Below are 17,360 nucleotides of genomic sequence, written 5' to 3'. Positions count from 1 at the left end.
TTTATTGTTTGTTTGTTAATATAAATTTTGTAATTAAATCTACTTCATGAATTTCAATATACCCCATAGTAATAAGGTGATGAATTTGGTGGGATCTATTCCTTGGACCTATAAAACAAAGAGAAGTTGAATTTGTGCATTGTTACAACCTAAGAGGCCAAGGGTCATAACAATGAGGGCTGTGAACGCTTGGAACAATCTGCCAGTGTGTTGTGACGGTATCAAGTGTGAGCTCATTCAAGACCAGACTTGACAAAAACTATTGCGGGAACAGATACATACTGGAACTAGTACATGCTCAGCACAATACTTACCAACAGCGGGTAACAGAGACGTGACCGACCACCCAAGCGAAGAGGATAAAGTAAAGTACCTGTACAGTATGATAACAGCGTGTGAGGAAGATTTTATAAAATGTGAAATGGAACTACCTTAGTGGTGTTTAAAAGTGAAATACGGACACAAATAATACTTTTTTGTTTTCTAGCTAACTCGAGGCAGTATAGGAGCCAATTCTGGAATTTTGCAGGAGACCCCCAAATCACTTAGGCCACCCCTGTGCTTGTCTTCCTGTGTTCCTTTGAATCCTCCAAAACATCAATAATAATCTTTGGCTGTAACTACCACAGTCCCTAACAGGTAGGGCTAGAAGTAGTTTTTGGCTTCTGGAAACCATGCTTTTTAGACTTGGATTTGGCTTCTAAACACTTTTGTTTTGAAGCCATAGGCCTGGCTTCAGATTTTCATCTTTGCACAGACACACTGACCGTATTAAATAATTGTATTTAGACCATATTAAATAAAGACACTATATCAAATTAGTGGCAGATCCAAGGTGGTGCAATTTTGACCCGACTTGACAAGTGACATGGGTTGTCGTGTCAGTGCCAGAATTACTGACCAGCATGTCAGTGACCAGTGCCAAGGCAAGAACATATTGTCACAGGTCAATCAGCTCAGAATCTCAATCCCAGGTAGTGCATGGGAGGGTAAACCTTAGATGAGGCAAGTCAAATTTGAGTTGGCCATGTGACCTTGATCTGAGCTTACATGAACTGAGACCCATACTGACATCACAAGTTATCCTTACTGGTCTATTCTCACAAGGACCTGACCTAAATGTCAGAACAGGTTAAAGATACCTTTGAAAATCTTATGATGATTCCTTCCAATGTTTCTCTGTGATTTGTGATTGTAAACTACTTTGCTTATGTATTGGTGATAAAATAAATTTACTTAGATAAATTGCTACCCTAAGTAAAATGTTTCAGTCTAGAGGGAGAGTTAAAACTTACCCCAAGAACAATAAGCTTAAAATAAAGTCAGCTTATCTCAAAGCCTTGCCGCAACTTCAAATTCCATACATACAGTATTTCCATCAACATATAAGTATACAGTACCCTATTATATAAATAATGGTGTTAAAGTTTCATGAAGCCTTGTAAAGCCTTGCCTTCAGCTTCATGCTTTTCAATGTCTGGCTTTGGCTTCATGACTTTTTTAATGTCTGGTGCTTCGTGACATTCCAATGGGTTCAGCTTCGTCTTCAATGCTAGAGGCTTGGCTTTGTCCCCATGGCTGCTCCTTAATGTGATCACTTAAATGAGACAATTATGAAGTTAGGTTTATGGTTTCCTAAAGTTTAATTAAAATTTTTGTGGCACCTGGTAACTCAGTGGTATCACTACAGTACCACCCCCATAAAGTGGGGGCTAAGTTTAATTCAAACCGATTAAAACACTAATGTTGAACAGTTTTACAGGAAAATTCCAATTAGTAGGTGTGAGCCCTTCTACAATTTTACCTCAGATTCTGGCAAAGTTCTACAATACGTATAAGAAATTTTTTCATTATTTAAAAACAATGCCTTTAAACCACTTACAGTATTTTCAACTACAGCACAAGAAACAGTAGTCACGTATTGAAGAAAATTTCTACCTTAGATTGAGAAAACCAAAAACTACTCGTAGGAATATAAATTTTTGTTTATCTAAGTGTCAAACTTTTATCATCCTGAACACTAATCTACGTCCACCCACATCATTCTGTTGATGTCATTTTGCTTATTTACACAAAAAAAATTTCCAGTGATCATATCATACACATTAATGCTTCCATACATTATGGCGTATAATTTATTTGAACACAGATGAACCAACATACCACACCTATCCTCACTGCTAGACAAGTAAGGTTAGGTAATTTAGGTTGGTTCATCTTATGTAGTATAAATAATACAGTGATCCCTCGGTTAACGAAATTTCAGTTAACGAAATTTTTACGAAATCATGTCAACATGTTTTCGCTTGCTCACCAGCTGGAATATTAGTCCACCAATACAGTAATCGGTTCTACGGCTTAAATTCGTTCCCATTTGAGTAAATATCAAGAAGGTTGTACTATTCAATAATTTTCCAAGTTTTATATTAAATTTTTTAGTAATTTTAACACTTATTTAACATAATTGCAGTACAGGAAACTAGTTTTTGGTGCGCCAATCAGCCACTTGACTCACCCATCATCATCTTCATCAACCAGGAGCCTTCTACATACACACCTCAAAGAAAGTGTACTTTACTGCATTTATTTTTACTTTGTATGTAATTTTCGGTGAGCTAGAACCAATTACCCAAAATCCCATTGAAACAATGGTTTCGGTTAACAAAATTTTTGGTTAACGAACGACCTTCTGGAATGAATTGTGTTCGTTAACCGAGGGACCACTGTATACAGAAATACTGTACCCCGGTTATCACAAAGGATGTGCTCCTTTGCAATTTCCTTTTTTTTATTTTTTAATATACTACAGTATACTGAACATAATAGATGTCAGCATGCTTACTTCCTGCAATGTCATCTTGATTTACTAACATAAAGCAATTTGTTATAAGATAAGATGAACCAACTAAACCTGCCTACCTTTCTATGCTTGGATGGAAGTACAGTACAGTCGGCCCTTCACATACGCGGGTTTAGCATTCATGGATTCGCAAATACGCGGATTACCCCGCCAGAGGAATATTCTGTACATTGAAGTAATTGAAGTACATTCAAATCGCGCGCGGCACCGAACACGGGACATCGCCCGCTCCCGCAACCTCACACACACACGCATAGCTCTTCCTCACTCAGTCAGTCTCGCTGTAACCACACTTGTGTTGACATCAGCATTGTAGTTGCAAAAATATTACATTTCCGTGAATGTATTATATCAAGCACAGTATGAATAGAATATCACTAATATAAGAGTATTTTAACCGAAAACTACTAAAAAAACGAGTAACATCTCTTGAACATCGGAAGGTTAGGTAAAGTCTCTTGTTTTCGTCATGTATTTTATCCTAATTTACATTGAAATACATCACATTTCAGCAAAAGTACTATTTATTTCTGAGAATATGGAAATGTAATATTTTGCTGAAATGACGTACGTATTACAGTGGAAAGTGACGAAAGCAATGACTCGCTTTCTTTCGCTCAAAAGATGTTACCGTAATCGCTTTTCGAATGGTTTTCAGTTAAAAAACTGTTGTATTACAATAATATTCTATCCTAATTCACTTGTGATGCAACAGTTTTTTAACTGAAAACCATTCGAAAAGCGATACGGTAACATCTTTTGAACGAAAGAAAGCGAAAGTCATTGTTTTCGTCACGATTTTGTCCCACATTCCACTGTAATACTTACGTCATTTCAGCAAAAATATTTCATTTCTGTGAATGTAGTATATCAAGCACAGTATGAATATAATATCATTGTAATATAACAGTATTTTAACCGAAAACTATTAAAAAAACGAGTAACATCTCTTGAACATTGGAAGGTTAGGTAAAGTCTTTTGTTTTCGTCATGTATTTTATCCTATTTTACATTGAAATACATCACGTTTCAGCAAAACTACTATTTATTTCTGAGAATATATTCATTCAGGCACAGTTTAGGTAAAATATACATGTGCTGTAACATTTTTTTAATTGAAAACGATTCGAAAAACACGTACCCTCTAGCCCTGTTCAAGGAGAAGACTGGGAGGAGCTGTTTGGTGCTTAAGACGATGACAAGGAAAATGATTTTGATGGATTTTAATGAAAATATTCAGAAAGACCCTGGCACTGTCAAGGAAAGTGGCTGCTGAAGGCTTCCAGGACATGGCAGAGGACGAGATTAGGGAGCTAATTGAAGAGCACGACACTGAGCTGACCGAGGAGGATCTACAGGAGTTAGTAGACTCAGGCAAGGAAGAGGAAGAGGAAGCGAAAGGGAAAGAGGATGAGGAAGAGCACCAAGAAATAACGTTGGAGAAGTTGGGGGAGATGACCAGGAATATTGAGGCACTGAAAAACCTGGCCTATAGTATGGACCCCTCCATGGTGCGTGCCCTGAAATTCATGCGAGGGATGGATGACGTTTTTGCTCCATACAAAAACATCATGGAAGAAATGAAAGAAAGAGACGACAACTCCCCATCACCATGTTCTTTGATCACCGAAGGAGAGATTTAACACCATCAATCACTGGCGGCAGTGAGGAAGCAGCTGAATCCACCGTCGCCCCCACTTCACCACCCGTTATGGAATTGAGTGACGATGAGCCCGATGACCCCCGTCCTGTTGCCGAGGATAGGTACTGTACAGTAAAGTGAAATTTTTATCTCTTTTTTTTTAATAGCTTTTCTTGCCATGTTTATTGTTTGTAAAAATGCACAGCACAGTACAGTTCAGTACTGTACATAGGAAGTGGAGGTGCAGTTATTCACAAAACATTTGTGTTTGTTGTCGGCAGTAGTGACGGTGAGGAGGTGGAGGAGGGAGCGAGTTGGGAGGAGTGGTGACCTTGGACGCGGGAGCAGGGACGAGTGGAGATGCCAGCCAGTACATTACGGGTGTATTAATTGTTTTTATAGCTATTTTTGCATTTTAATATTAAATACTGTACATTACGTTTCAACAAAACTACCATTTATTTCTGAGAACATGGAAATGTAATATTTTTGCTGAAATGATGTACGTATTACAGTGGAAAGTGGGATAAAATTGTGACGAAAGCAATGACTTTCTCTTTCTTTCGTTCAAAAGATGTTACCGTAATCGCTTTTCGAATGGTTTTCAGTTGTGGGATTATAAGGCTAATGATAGGATAGAATATTATTGTAATACAGTACGAGTACAACAGTTTTTTAACTGAAAACCATTTGAAAAGCGATTACGGTAAAATATTTTGAACAACGAAAGAAAGCGAAAGTCCTTCGTCATGATTTTATCCCACTTCCCACTATAATATGTACGTCATTCCAGCAAAAATATTACATTTCCATATTTATTTCCGAGAATATATTCATTCAGTCACAGTTAAGGTAAAATATACTTGTGATGTAATATTTTAATGAAAGTCCAGTATCGTAGTTTTCTCTTGTTTCAAATTTAATTAACAAAGATTGATGTTTCAAATGTAATGAACAAAAATTTATGTCCAGTATCTATAAATTAACTTTAATAAATGAATACTTTGTTTTACATTGTCCTGTGCTACCATACCATGGATTTGGCTACTTTGGGCTCGCAAGAGATCTGCCCTGGCAACTGTACCGACACTCACAGCTGGTGGTGTGTTGGTGCATCGTTTCCATTGTTTACTGGTAGTTACTGGTAAATATTTTTCAACCTAACGCAACAATTACCCGTTTAGAGGTCGACCCCCAATTTTTGCCAAATAATTTGGTCTTAAAAACTCGAACTACACACAGGTATATACGATAAATAAGGACATGGGGGGGCCAGGGATTTTTTAGGGGGGGGGGGGCAGCAATAGTACACGGATTTCTAACATTCACGGGTATCTCTGTTACCTAACCCCCGCGAATGTTAAGGGCCGACTGTACAGTACAATATATTACCGGGTATTTTATGTTGGTAGATTAATTCATGTTAGGTTAGGTAGTTTTGGCTAGGTAGGTTAATTTATGTGAGTTTAGCCAGGTTTGTTTAAGTAAGGTAGAAAAAGGTCACTGCCATTCACTTGAAAGCATTTATCAATAAAAGCACACACATGATGTTGGTGCCTGCCCGTGTTGTACTTACTACAGGTACTAATAAAAGACATGGAAAAAGAAAAGTAAGAAATTTCCAATTCCTCCAGTTTTGGGCGAATATTCTACAAATACCAACATATTTGCCTAAATCAATTACCTGTACTATATGCTGGTGTCGGGTTACAAGACTATATTGCATACTGTACCAGTACCCTGTCCTGTACCTGCATTTGTGGAACAGTCACCCAGTAGGTGAGTACAGTACAATGACCAATTAGGTTAAATAAGGTTCTTTTAATTATGTTTTGATAATTTTTCCTCTGCTTTAATGCACTGACCACATTTGATGGGGTGAAAATTGACAGGGTAAAAAGGGTCATTACTCAATAATTATGCCTTTCCCTAAAAACTTTCATCATCACCAAATCCAAAAAAATCTGATACCATCACTGTGTTCAGCATGAAAAACTGCATTAAAAGTTTGGTTAATTATGCCTAAATTGCTTGAAATGTCTGCAGGATAATTACCAAGTTACTACTGTACCTCTTCAATACTTACTAGTCAAAATACTGTAACATGTTTTAGGTGCAAAACTCATTGAAAGTATTAAACATCCTTCCACGGTCTGGTAAGCGATAATGGCGGAAGATTAATGGAAGAAAAGAGAGAAATATCTGGCATGCGCTATCTCCGCTATTATACGTTTGCAACGGAAATGTAATAGAAGAAATTTATCTTAAAATTAGACGTTTTATTCGAATAAAATAATAGATTTGGGATAGGAAAGTTGTGTGCACTAATATAAAGTCTAAAACAGCCAAAAAAATAAAATAAAAAATAAAAAAATAAATATATCGAAAAAATATATTTTTCATGTTAAAAAAGGTGATGGGTGGTTAACGAAAAATTACCCTATCGTTTGAGTGTAGTGAGTTATTACCCAAAAGTTAAACTTCATATGGGCTAAGTCTATACAACAGAAACAAGCCATTATTAACCAACCATAATAACACACATAATATGACATTTACATTTTACATAAAATATAAGGCAAGCTAATCAAAAAATGAGCATGAACCATCTTCATACTAGGTTAATTATTACGCATTGTTTAGGCTGACCTTTAACTAAAACTTACCTCTGGCAATATATTATGAACATAGCTACGACCATACCTGTTATTAAGAGTAAAGGAACTATTCTTCCGCAAATCTTCATTATGTTATGTGGAGTGTCACGCAAGTTTTACGTACAAACCACCACCACTAGCCTCGTTCCACAGAAGCTACACTTGTCAGACGTCTCCTAGCTTACTGTGGTTTGTTTACGGGCGAGGGGCGTCAAGGGTAGCCAACCACGGCCTATTTCCTCTTACTACTAAGAATCCTTAATCTCACCTTCCCCCAAATATATCCATTACTACATGCTATTATAAATTATTGTACAAATATTTAATTATTATTCTGCGATTAATAGTGAAAAAAAAAATTATCTATAAAACAGTGAACAATCCGTAAGGTTGGTGATTTGAGTACAGTACTACCAAGCAGCGCTAGTCTACGCGACCATCAAAAAATAAATATGACAAATTTTGTAACAAGAGGTACCGGTATGGCCAGCATAAGGACAGAACCAGACAATGTGATGTAGTCGTGGCCAGAATTAGGCTAGGATACAGACACATCTGGCAAGTTAGTAACGCTGTACCCATACCGGAACACTCAGCATGTAAACTTTGTGATAAACCTTTAAAGCATACACTTGAACACTATATTATTGAATGTGACACTGTCAAAGACTTCAGGCCACCTGACTTACTGTATCTTGAACTATGTAATTACTTCATTGAATCAGGTGTGCTTGAGGACATTCTTGCTGTTTATCCCAAATTTGCTAGCCCACACTGATTAGTCTTCAATTAGAATATGACTCCAATGTATGTGATCCACTGACCCATGTATGCTGCTGGTGAATGTGATGTATTTCCTTCTTTGTGTACGAACCTCTGTCCTGCATGGCAGTGAACAGTGGCATTACCCACATGAATCTGACCGACGTATATGTATGTATGTGTGCGTGTGTGCATGTATATGTACGTGTACATGTATATGTGTATGTATATACGTATATGTATGTATATGTGTGTGTGTGTGTTTACATATATGTATATGTACTGTCAATGAATATGATGCAACTCTTTGTGTACGAACCTCTGTCCTGCATGGCAGTGAAAAGTGACATTACCCACATGAATCTGACCGACGTATATGTATGTATGTGTGCGTGTGTGCATGTATATGTACGTGTACATGTATATGTGTATGTATATACGTATATGTATGTATATGTGTGTGTGTGTGTTTACATATATGTATATGTACTGTCAATGAATATGATGCAACTCTTTGTGTACGAACCTCTGTCCTGCATGGCAGTGAACAGTGACATTATCCATATGAATCTGACCTCTATACATTTATAGTTGTTAATGAATATGATGTATTTCTTTGTGTGTGAACCTCTGTCCTGCGTGACAGTGAGAAGTGATACCACCCTCAGTGTCAAGACCTGACTGAATTGCTCGGAATAGGCAAACTGTACTACAAGCTCTGCCAATAAATTTGTTAAACAAATAAAAAAACATCAAAGAATATTTTCTAATGACGACATACAATTAAACTTTAATAGATAGTATTGCATCCTAACTATATGTCAAATTGAATGGATTTTGAATTTAGGCTTTATATGTAGAGTCGTACTAACCATGAAAAAAAAAAACCTATGTTCTTGAAGGCATCATCTTGACTGCATATTTTCATTTTTTCTTCATGTCATGTGTATGTGGGAATTACCAACTGGTAATCAAGCCTCTTTCTATTTTTATTGTTGTTGGACTGGTATGCAGTATTACTACTAACCATGTTACGCACTTTAAGGACCTCCGTTGTTAAAGCCTACAGATTGATATGAATATTTTTTTTCTTTAAGATTTTGCTATATCTAGTAGGGTGTCATACGAAGGCGAATTTTTTTTTTTGAGTTTGAAAAATCGGCCCATGGTATTAATGATGTAGTTCTATGTGCAGAATCATGTCATATCTTCAGATTTGAAAGTTTTCATTTTTTGCTAGGTAAATTTTAACTTTTTGCTAGGTAAATTTTACCTTGAAATCTTATGAAAATTCAGTATTCCCACCCTTTTACCAACACCACTAAATAGCTTATTTAAAGTAAAGTAAATGTATCAGGTTAATTTATTAGGATGAAAATGATCCAGAATAGTGAAACGAGTGATCTTGACACATTTATTAAATTTAATATTCCTTTAGAAAACAAAATCATCACATACAAAAACCGGTTTTACTACTACGACCCGGTGTTGCTGCACACCATAGAGAACATGTCTTTCTTGCTTCTGTTTCTACTCATCACCTCCCTGCTGACCACCTGAGCTCGGATGTAGCCTTCCCTCCTCTCCTGGCTGTACACGTGACTGCTGGCCTCGCTCACTTGCTGTACACAACGCTCTATACTCTGGGTGTGCGAGGGCCAGGCAGGGACATGCATGGGGTTGTCCAGGAAAGCTCTGACTTGACATTGGTGAGGCTGCAGGTAAGAGGGCTCACTGCCAGCCTGGATGTTATCCAGATCTATGAGATCAGTGAGGGTCTTGGCACCTAGATTGACTTCAGGAGTCTTCCTGACCCTGAAGGAATCGTCACCAACTGATTCGTCATGCCCAGATCCTCTCATAAGTCTCATATCCAAGATCTTTTTGACTGCCACTCTTCTCTCCTCCTCATCCTTACTGCAGAGCATTGTCTGCAGAAGTGACTCGGGATGAGCATACCAGGAAGATCTCCTCACAGTCTGCTCCACAATCTGAACAACCTTCCTTGGCTGACTCCTCAGGGCTCAAGCTGGAAGAGAACATGCCTCAGACCTTCGGAGAACGATGACTTGACCTTGGTGTTGAACCAATTTGGCAAGTAGACACTCACGATGAATTGGACAATAAGTCTCAGGTTGTGAAGCTGGTTCCCTTTCAGTTTATGATGAGCGACCCAAATTCTGCAGAACCTGAGAGCCGTTGTGAGCCACCTAGAATGTGAGACCGGACCTATCTGCAGGTAAGCAAGTCTATCAGGCATGACCCCAGTTTTGATGGCACTGCAAATCATGTAACCATAGTACTGGTCAGTACTCAGGTCGTCAATGACAGTATGTCCAAGCTCAACGAGTGGAGGGCCAACTGTGATTTTTTCAAAGCTCGGATTTATTTCTAACTCAGTGGCAGAGTCCAGCATCTTGCCAAGAGGACCAGACCATCTGTTGTTTGAAAGAGTCTTGCCATCCAGCTCCTGGATCAGATGTCTGAGTGGCAACTCGTTGGTGTGGAGGTCACAAACAATCCAAACCAGCTTCCTCCCAATCTTCCGCTCTATCCACTGTATGACCCCCCCCTTGCCACCCTGTGTTCGTGTTGGTGCTGTCCCCTCCAATGGCCTGCAGGGTCTGGTCTACGTTCCTCTCTGAGCCAGTTCACAATGTTATCTGCCACTATCTCCAGCTGGTTTTCCTGATGTCATCTTTCTCTGGAGTGAAATGCCACAAATACTTCCTCCTGGTTCCTGCAGCAGGAGTAGTGTTCCTCCTTCACCGCTGGCAGGGAACAACTTATCCAGAATCTCAACTTTCATGATTTCTTTAGTGTCATCCCTTCTCCCATCAAAGAACAAACAATTGATTCCATTTTCTCTTATTCCCTTATCAAACTCCTCTTCTAGGTTACTGACAAGTTTCTCCTGAGCTCTCCTTACTTTGTTATGATCTATCACCAGGTGAACATCATCAGGTGTTATCAAACCACCGTCAATCCAGGCAGCTGTTGCTATCTCTGCAGTTTCTCTGAGACCAGTGTGGTGTCGCATGCTGGCCAGAGCTATGCTCAGGATATCTTTCCTATTTCGAATCTTATGCCTGGAAGGTTTGGGATCATTATTTTCTGGGTTAGACAAAGTCACCATTCTCTGGTCAGCACTCGGATCAGCCATGGGGAAGTCATTAAACTCTGAATCAGCTTGACTCCAATCATCGGCCTTTTTTACCTCACCCTGCGCCTTCTCAAGTCTCTTTTCCTCGGCAACTCTTCTCCTCTTCTGTCTCTCTGTGGCAGCCTCCTGTCTCTTGGACTCCGGAATATCTTGGCTAGAAATCATGAGAGCCGCTATACTGCCAGTCTTCTCTCTCTGTGCTTTGACAAATGCCAGTTCGATCACAGGAATCTTCAGTTCACGCTTGCAAATACAGGAGATGTGGGCCTCGGATTTACAGTCACGATCGCATCCAAACTCAGGACAATAAAAAATGGCAGCAGAAGGGCTACAATAAAAAATGGCAGCAATTGCCTTATATGTGATTAATGGCAGCAGTGGGGCGAAAACAAAAAATGGCAACAATTGCCTTATATGTGATTAATGGCAGCAGAGGGGCGAAAACAAAAAATGGCAACATTTGCCTTATATGTGATTAATGGCAGGAGAGGGGCAAAAACAAAAAATGGCAACAATTGCCTTATATGTGATTAATGGCAGCAGAGGGGCGAAAACAATAAATGGCAACAATTGCGTTATTTGTGATTAATGGCAGCAGAGGGGCGACAATAAAAAATGGCAGCAATTGCCTTATATGTGATTAATGGCAGCAGTGGGGCGAAAACAAAAAATGGCAACAATTGCCTTATATGTGATTAATGGCAGCAGAGGGGCGAAAACAAAAAATGGCAACAACTGCCTTATATGTGATTAATGGCAGCAGAGTGGCGAAAACAAAAAAAGGCAACAATTGCCTTATTTGTGATTAATGGCAGCAGAGGGGCGACAATAAAAAATGGCAACAATTGCCTTATATGTGATTAATGGCAGCAGAGGGGCGACAATAAAAAATGGCAACAATTGCCTTATATGTGATTAAAGGCAGCAGTGGGGCGACAATAAAAATGGCAACAATTGCCTTATATGTGATTAATGGTAGCAGTGGGACGAAAACAAAAAATGGCAACAATTGCCTTAAATGTGAGTTAATGGCAGCAGAGGGGCGAAAACAAAAATGGCAACAATTGCCTTATATGTGATTAATGGCAGCAGAGGGCGTAAACAAAAATGGCAACAATTGCCTCATATGTGATTAATGCTTGTAGAAGGGCGACAATAAAAAATGGCAACAATTGCCTTATATGTGAATAATGGCAGCAGAGGGGCGACAATAAAAAATGGCAACAATTGCCTTATATGTGATTAATGGTAGCAGTGGGACGGAAACAAAAAATGGCAACAATTGCCTTATATGTGATTAGTGGCAGTAGTGGTGCGAAAACAAAAAATGGCAACAATTGCCTTATATGCGATTACCGGCAACAGAGGGACGAAAACGAAAAATGGCAACAATTACCATATATGTGATTAATGGCAGCAGTGGGGCGAAAACAAAAAATGGCAACAATTGCCTCATATGTGATTAATGGCAGCAGTGGGGCGAAAGCAATAAATGGCAACAATTGCCTTATATGTGATTAATGGCAGCAGTGGGGCGAAAACAAAAAATGGCAACAATTGCCTTATATGTGATTAATAACGAAAAGCAGCAGAGGGCGAAAACAAAAATGGCAACAATTGCCTTATATGTGATTAATGGCAGCAGAGGGACGAAACAAAACATGGCAAAAATTATATATGTGATTAATGGTAGCATTGAGACGAAAACAAAAATGGCAACAATTGCCTTATATGTGATTAATGGCAGCAGTAGAGCGAAAACAAAAAATGGCAACAATTGCCTTATATGTGATTAATGGCAGCAGTGGGGCGAAAACAAAAAATGGCAACAATTGCCATATATGCGATTAACGGCAGCAGAGGGACGAAAACAAAAAAAGGCAACAATTGCCTTATATGTGATTAATGGCAGCAGTGGGGCGAAAACAAAAAATGGCAACAATTGCCTTACATGTGATTAATGGCAGCAGTGTGTCGAAAACGAAAAATGGCAACAATTGCCTTATATGTGATTAATGGCAGCAGAGGGACGAAAACAAAACATGGCAAAAATTGCCGTATATGTGATTAATGGTAGCAGTGGGGCGAAAACAAAAAATGGCAACAATTGCCTTATATGTGATTAATGGCAGCAGTAGCGCGAAAACAAAAAATGGCAACAATTGCCTTATATGTGATTAATGGCAGCAGTGACGCGAAAACAAAAATGGCAGCAATTGCCTTATAATGTGATTAATGGCAGCAGAGGGACGAAAACAAAAAATGGCAAAAATTGCCTTATATGTGATTAATGGTAGCAGTGGGGCGAAAACAAAAAATGGCAACAATTGCCTTACATGTGATTAACGGCAGCAGTGTGGCGAAAACGAAAAATGGCATCAATTGCCTTACATGTGATTAACGGCACCAGTGGGGCCGAAAACGAAAAATGGCAACAATTGCCTTACGTGTGATTAACGGCAGCAGTGTGGCGAAAACGAAAAATGACAACAATTGCCTTACATGTGATTAATGGTAGCAGTGTGGCAAAAACGAAAAATGGCAACAATTGCCTTACATGTGATTAACGGCAGCAGTATGGCAAAAACGAAAAATGGCAAACAATCGTCACGCGAAAGATTAACTGCAGCAGAGTGGCGAAAAAGAAAAATGGCAACAATTGCTTTATATGCGATTAACGGCAGCAGAGGGACGAAAACAAAAACAGGCAACAATTGCCTTATATGTGATTAATGGCACCAGTGGGGCGAAAACGAAAAATCACAACACTTGCCTTACATGTGGTTCACGGCAGCAGTGTGGCAAAAACGAAAAAAGGCAACAATTGCCTTACATGTGATTAACGGCAGCAGTGGGGGGAAAACAAAAAATGGCAACAATTGCTTTACATGTGATTAAGGGCAGCAGTTTGGCGAAAACGAAAAATGGCAACAATTGCCTTATATGTGATTAACGGCAGCAGAGAAGCGAAAACGAAAATTGGCAACAATTGCCTTACTTGTGATTAACGGCAGCAGTGTGGCGAAAACGATAAATGGCAACAATTGCCTTACATGTGATTAACGGGAGCAGTTTGGTGAAAACGAAAAATGGCAACAATTGCCTTGCATGTGATTAACGGCAGCAGTGGGGGGAAAACAAAAAATGGCAACAATTGCCTTACTTGTGATTAACGGCAGCAGTGTGGCGAAAACGATAAATGGCAACAATTGCCTTACATGTGATTAACGGGAGCAGTTTGGCGAAAACGAAAAATGGCAACAATTGCCTTACATGTGATTAACGGCAGCATTGGGGCACAAACGAAAAATGGCAACAATTGCCTTACATGTGATTAATGGCAGCAGAGAGGTGAAAACGAAAAATGGCAACAATCGCCTCACGAAAGATTAACAGCAGTAGAGTGGCGACAAAGAAAAATGGCAACAATTGCCTTACATGTGATTAACGACAGGAGTGGGGGCGAAAGCGAAAAATGGCAACAATTACCTTACATGTGATTAACGGCAACAGAAGAGGGAAAACGAAAAATGGCAACAATTGCCTTACATGTGATTAAGGGCAGCAGTTTGGCGAAAACGAAAAATGGCAACAATTGCCTTACATGTGATTAACGGCGGCCGTGGGGCGAAAAGGAAAAATGGGAACAATTGCCTTACATGTGATTAACGACAGGAGTGCGGGGGAAAGAAAAATGGGAACAATTGCCTTACATGTGATTAAAAAATGAAAATGGAACAATTGTCTTTTATTGCCTTATGTGATTAACGGCGGCCGTGGGGCGAAAATGAAAAATGGGAACAATTGCCTTACATGTGATTAACGGCAGCATTGGGGTACAAACGAAAAATGGCAACAATTGCCTTACATGTGATTAACGGCGGCCGTGGGGCGAAAATGAAAAATGGCAACAATTGCCTTACATGTGATTAACGGCGGCCGTGGGGCGAAAATGAAAAATGGCAACAATTGCCTTACATGTGATTAACGGCAGCAGTGCGGGGGAAACGAAAAATGGGAACAATTGCCTTACATGTGATTAACGGCAGCAGAAACATGGTAATTAAATGTAAACGCTTCAGAAACCTGTCAGCAAAATACAATTTAAAGTTATATAGAGCCTATGTCCAATCCCGACTAGTATATCCACCAATTCCCCTACATGCAATAAAAGAAACAAACAAAGAAACTGCAGACAATTCAAAACTTAGCCCTTAGGGATGTATACAACATCAGATAATGTGACAAAGTCACCAACCGTCAACTACACTAACGAGCGCAAATAGAACCCCTAAACGTTTACCTACACCAACACTAAAAAAGAATATGGACAAAGTTAGAAGAAATAGAGACAAGATCAATCACAGAATGGATGGAAGAGATAGAAGAAGGAAGAAGAGAACACTCGTGGTTCCCTCGCAGTAAAAAAGAGCCCTAGAACCCACACCAACTCCACTCTATTGAAAGATGCAACGTTGCCCCAGTGACAACCTTGGTAGCCCCTCCCACTTACAACATTAGATTATAAAAAGACGGGATGTTCTTAGCAGAAACACAAGTACCTGCCCTAGACTCCTCACCATTTTCTAGACACAAGACCCGAAGATGTAAGGCATACAAACACCTGACATAAATATAACAACTAAGACGAAAATTAACTGAAACACAAACATGAGAAAACAGAAGCACTTGGGTTGAGCTTCTACTAATACTTTCCAATTTCCTGGCCTTTCTTCTTGCACTATCCACCTACCTCAAGTCCCCGCAAATTCCCTCATCATTCTTCAAGTCCAGTTCCAGCATCACCAATCTATGCGCCAGCATCAAAATCTCTTCATACTTTACTTCACCCACCCATAGTGGGCATCATTCTACCCAACGCTCTCAAACCAACAAGACCTCTCAACAAGCTCCTCAACCAACAAGACCTCTCAGCAAGCTCCTCAACACAGCAACTCCCTAGCACCGCACTGTGCTTACAATATATTTATATACAGAGAACGCTATTGTGAGCTTCACTTCTTACCTCCATCCTGAGTGTGAGATCTCTTACATGTACGTATGTATGTGAGCCTATCAAAGAGAAATAGACAAACATAGAGAAACTTGACAACTGGCCACATACAGTACGCTACAATTGGTGACCCCCAGAGTACAGCACGCTACAATTTGTGAACCCGAGAGTACAGCACGCTACAATTGGTGACCCCCGTAGTACAGCACGCTACAATTGGTGACCCCCAGAGTAAAGTACGCTATAGTACTACCAATTGGGAAGATATTGGAATCATAATGTGTTGTCTAATGGTAGACCCTGCTGCCATATGGCGTGGCAAAAATTGTGACCAAGTCCCAGATTACTGATTTGACTTTCTGCCCTATTTACACACAATTGCAGGGTTTCAATTGTTTCTATTACTTTGACAACACAACATACATATATCGTTTCTCACTACTGATCAGTTTTAATTTTTGTATTTCTTTGTTGTTCTTTGTTATTATTGTTATTATTATTATTATTATTATTATTATTATTATTATTATTATTATTATTTAATTTTTATTTTTGCATGTAATATAAATTTTATTTACTATGAACTAATTATTATTATTATAATTATTACATTTTCGCCCGCCATGCCACGATGTAGGCCAATATAACCTGTGCCGGGTGGGCTAATCCCGTAAAAAAAATCACCTCTCATATAATGTTCTCTAGTACTGTACTTTAAACACTACGTTAGTCTAACTCACTAGGCATTAATTGTTCGCGTAAAGGTGACTCACATATGACAATTTTCCAGTCGCTTCCGTTGAACATGTCGATTCCAATGGGCTCTGCATGCTCGTTTGAGCAACTCCTTCAGATCAGATAAAATATATGCGTGGTCTATATAACTATAAATTCTTATCGGCATAGTATATCTGTACATGTCTTGGATGTACAGTACTTATTTTATTATAGTAAAAAAAAAGACGAACCCATATATACCAGCAGCTCACACGGACGCTTTCAGGCGATAAGCCAGTCAGTGGAGGTCGTGAGATATATCACAAAACATCTCTTGTGTCCTGTCCGTCCTCGAGAAAAAAAAACCACATTTTGTGTAATGTTCACACTTGAAAAACAAACTTGTTGCCGGAAATGAATTTTATCGCAGGCAGCCTGTAACTAGTTCTTTTATAACAACAACGGTACGCAGTTTTGTTTCAATATGCAGCTACGGAACAATTTATCTATAACTAGCAGTGATAAATTTATACAAAATGTGAGTT

The 17,360-nt window shown here is 39.1% G+C and overlaps 1 protein-coding gene across 1 annotated transcript in view; it reads right to left on the bottom strand.

Moving 5' to 3' along the window:
• Window positions 1-7,369, bottom strand: part of LOC121876702 (titin-like) — a 94,660-nt gene extending 87,291 nt beyond the window's left edge. The window contains exon 1 of the mRNA XM_042382048.1: window positions 7,206-7,369. Within this exon, the coding sequence (XP_042237982.1) occupies window positions 7,206-7,248 (43 nt within the window). The 5' untranslated portion in view covers window positions 7,249-7,369. The remainder of the gene's footprint in view (window positions 1-7,205) is intronic.
• Between the last annotated feature and the right edge of the window lie 9,991 nt (window positions 7,370-17,360).

The sequence above is a fragment of the Homarus americanus genome, unplaced genomic scaffold (assembly GCF_018991925.1).
Source record: "Homarus americanus isolate GMGI-L3 unplaced genomic scaffold, GMGI_Hamer_2.0 scaffold43872, whole genome shotgun sequence".
Taxonomy (NCBI): Eukaryota; Metazoa; Arthropoda; class Malacostraca; order Decapoda; family Nephropidae; genus Homarus; species Homarus americanus.
This window is presented reverse-complemented; position numbering and strand designations above follow the sequence as displayed.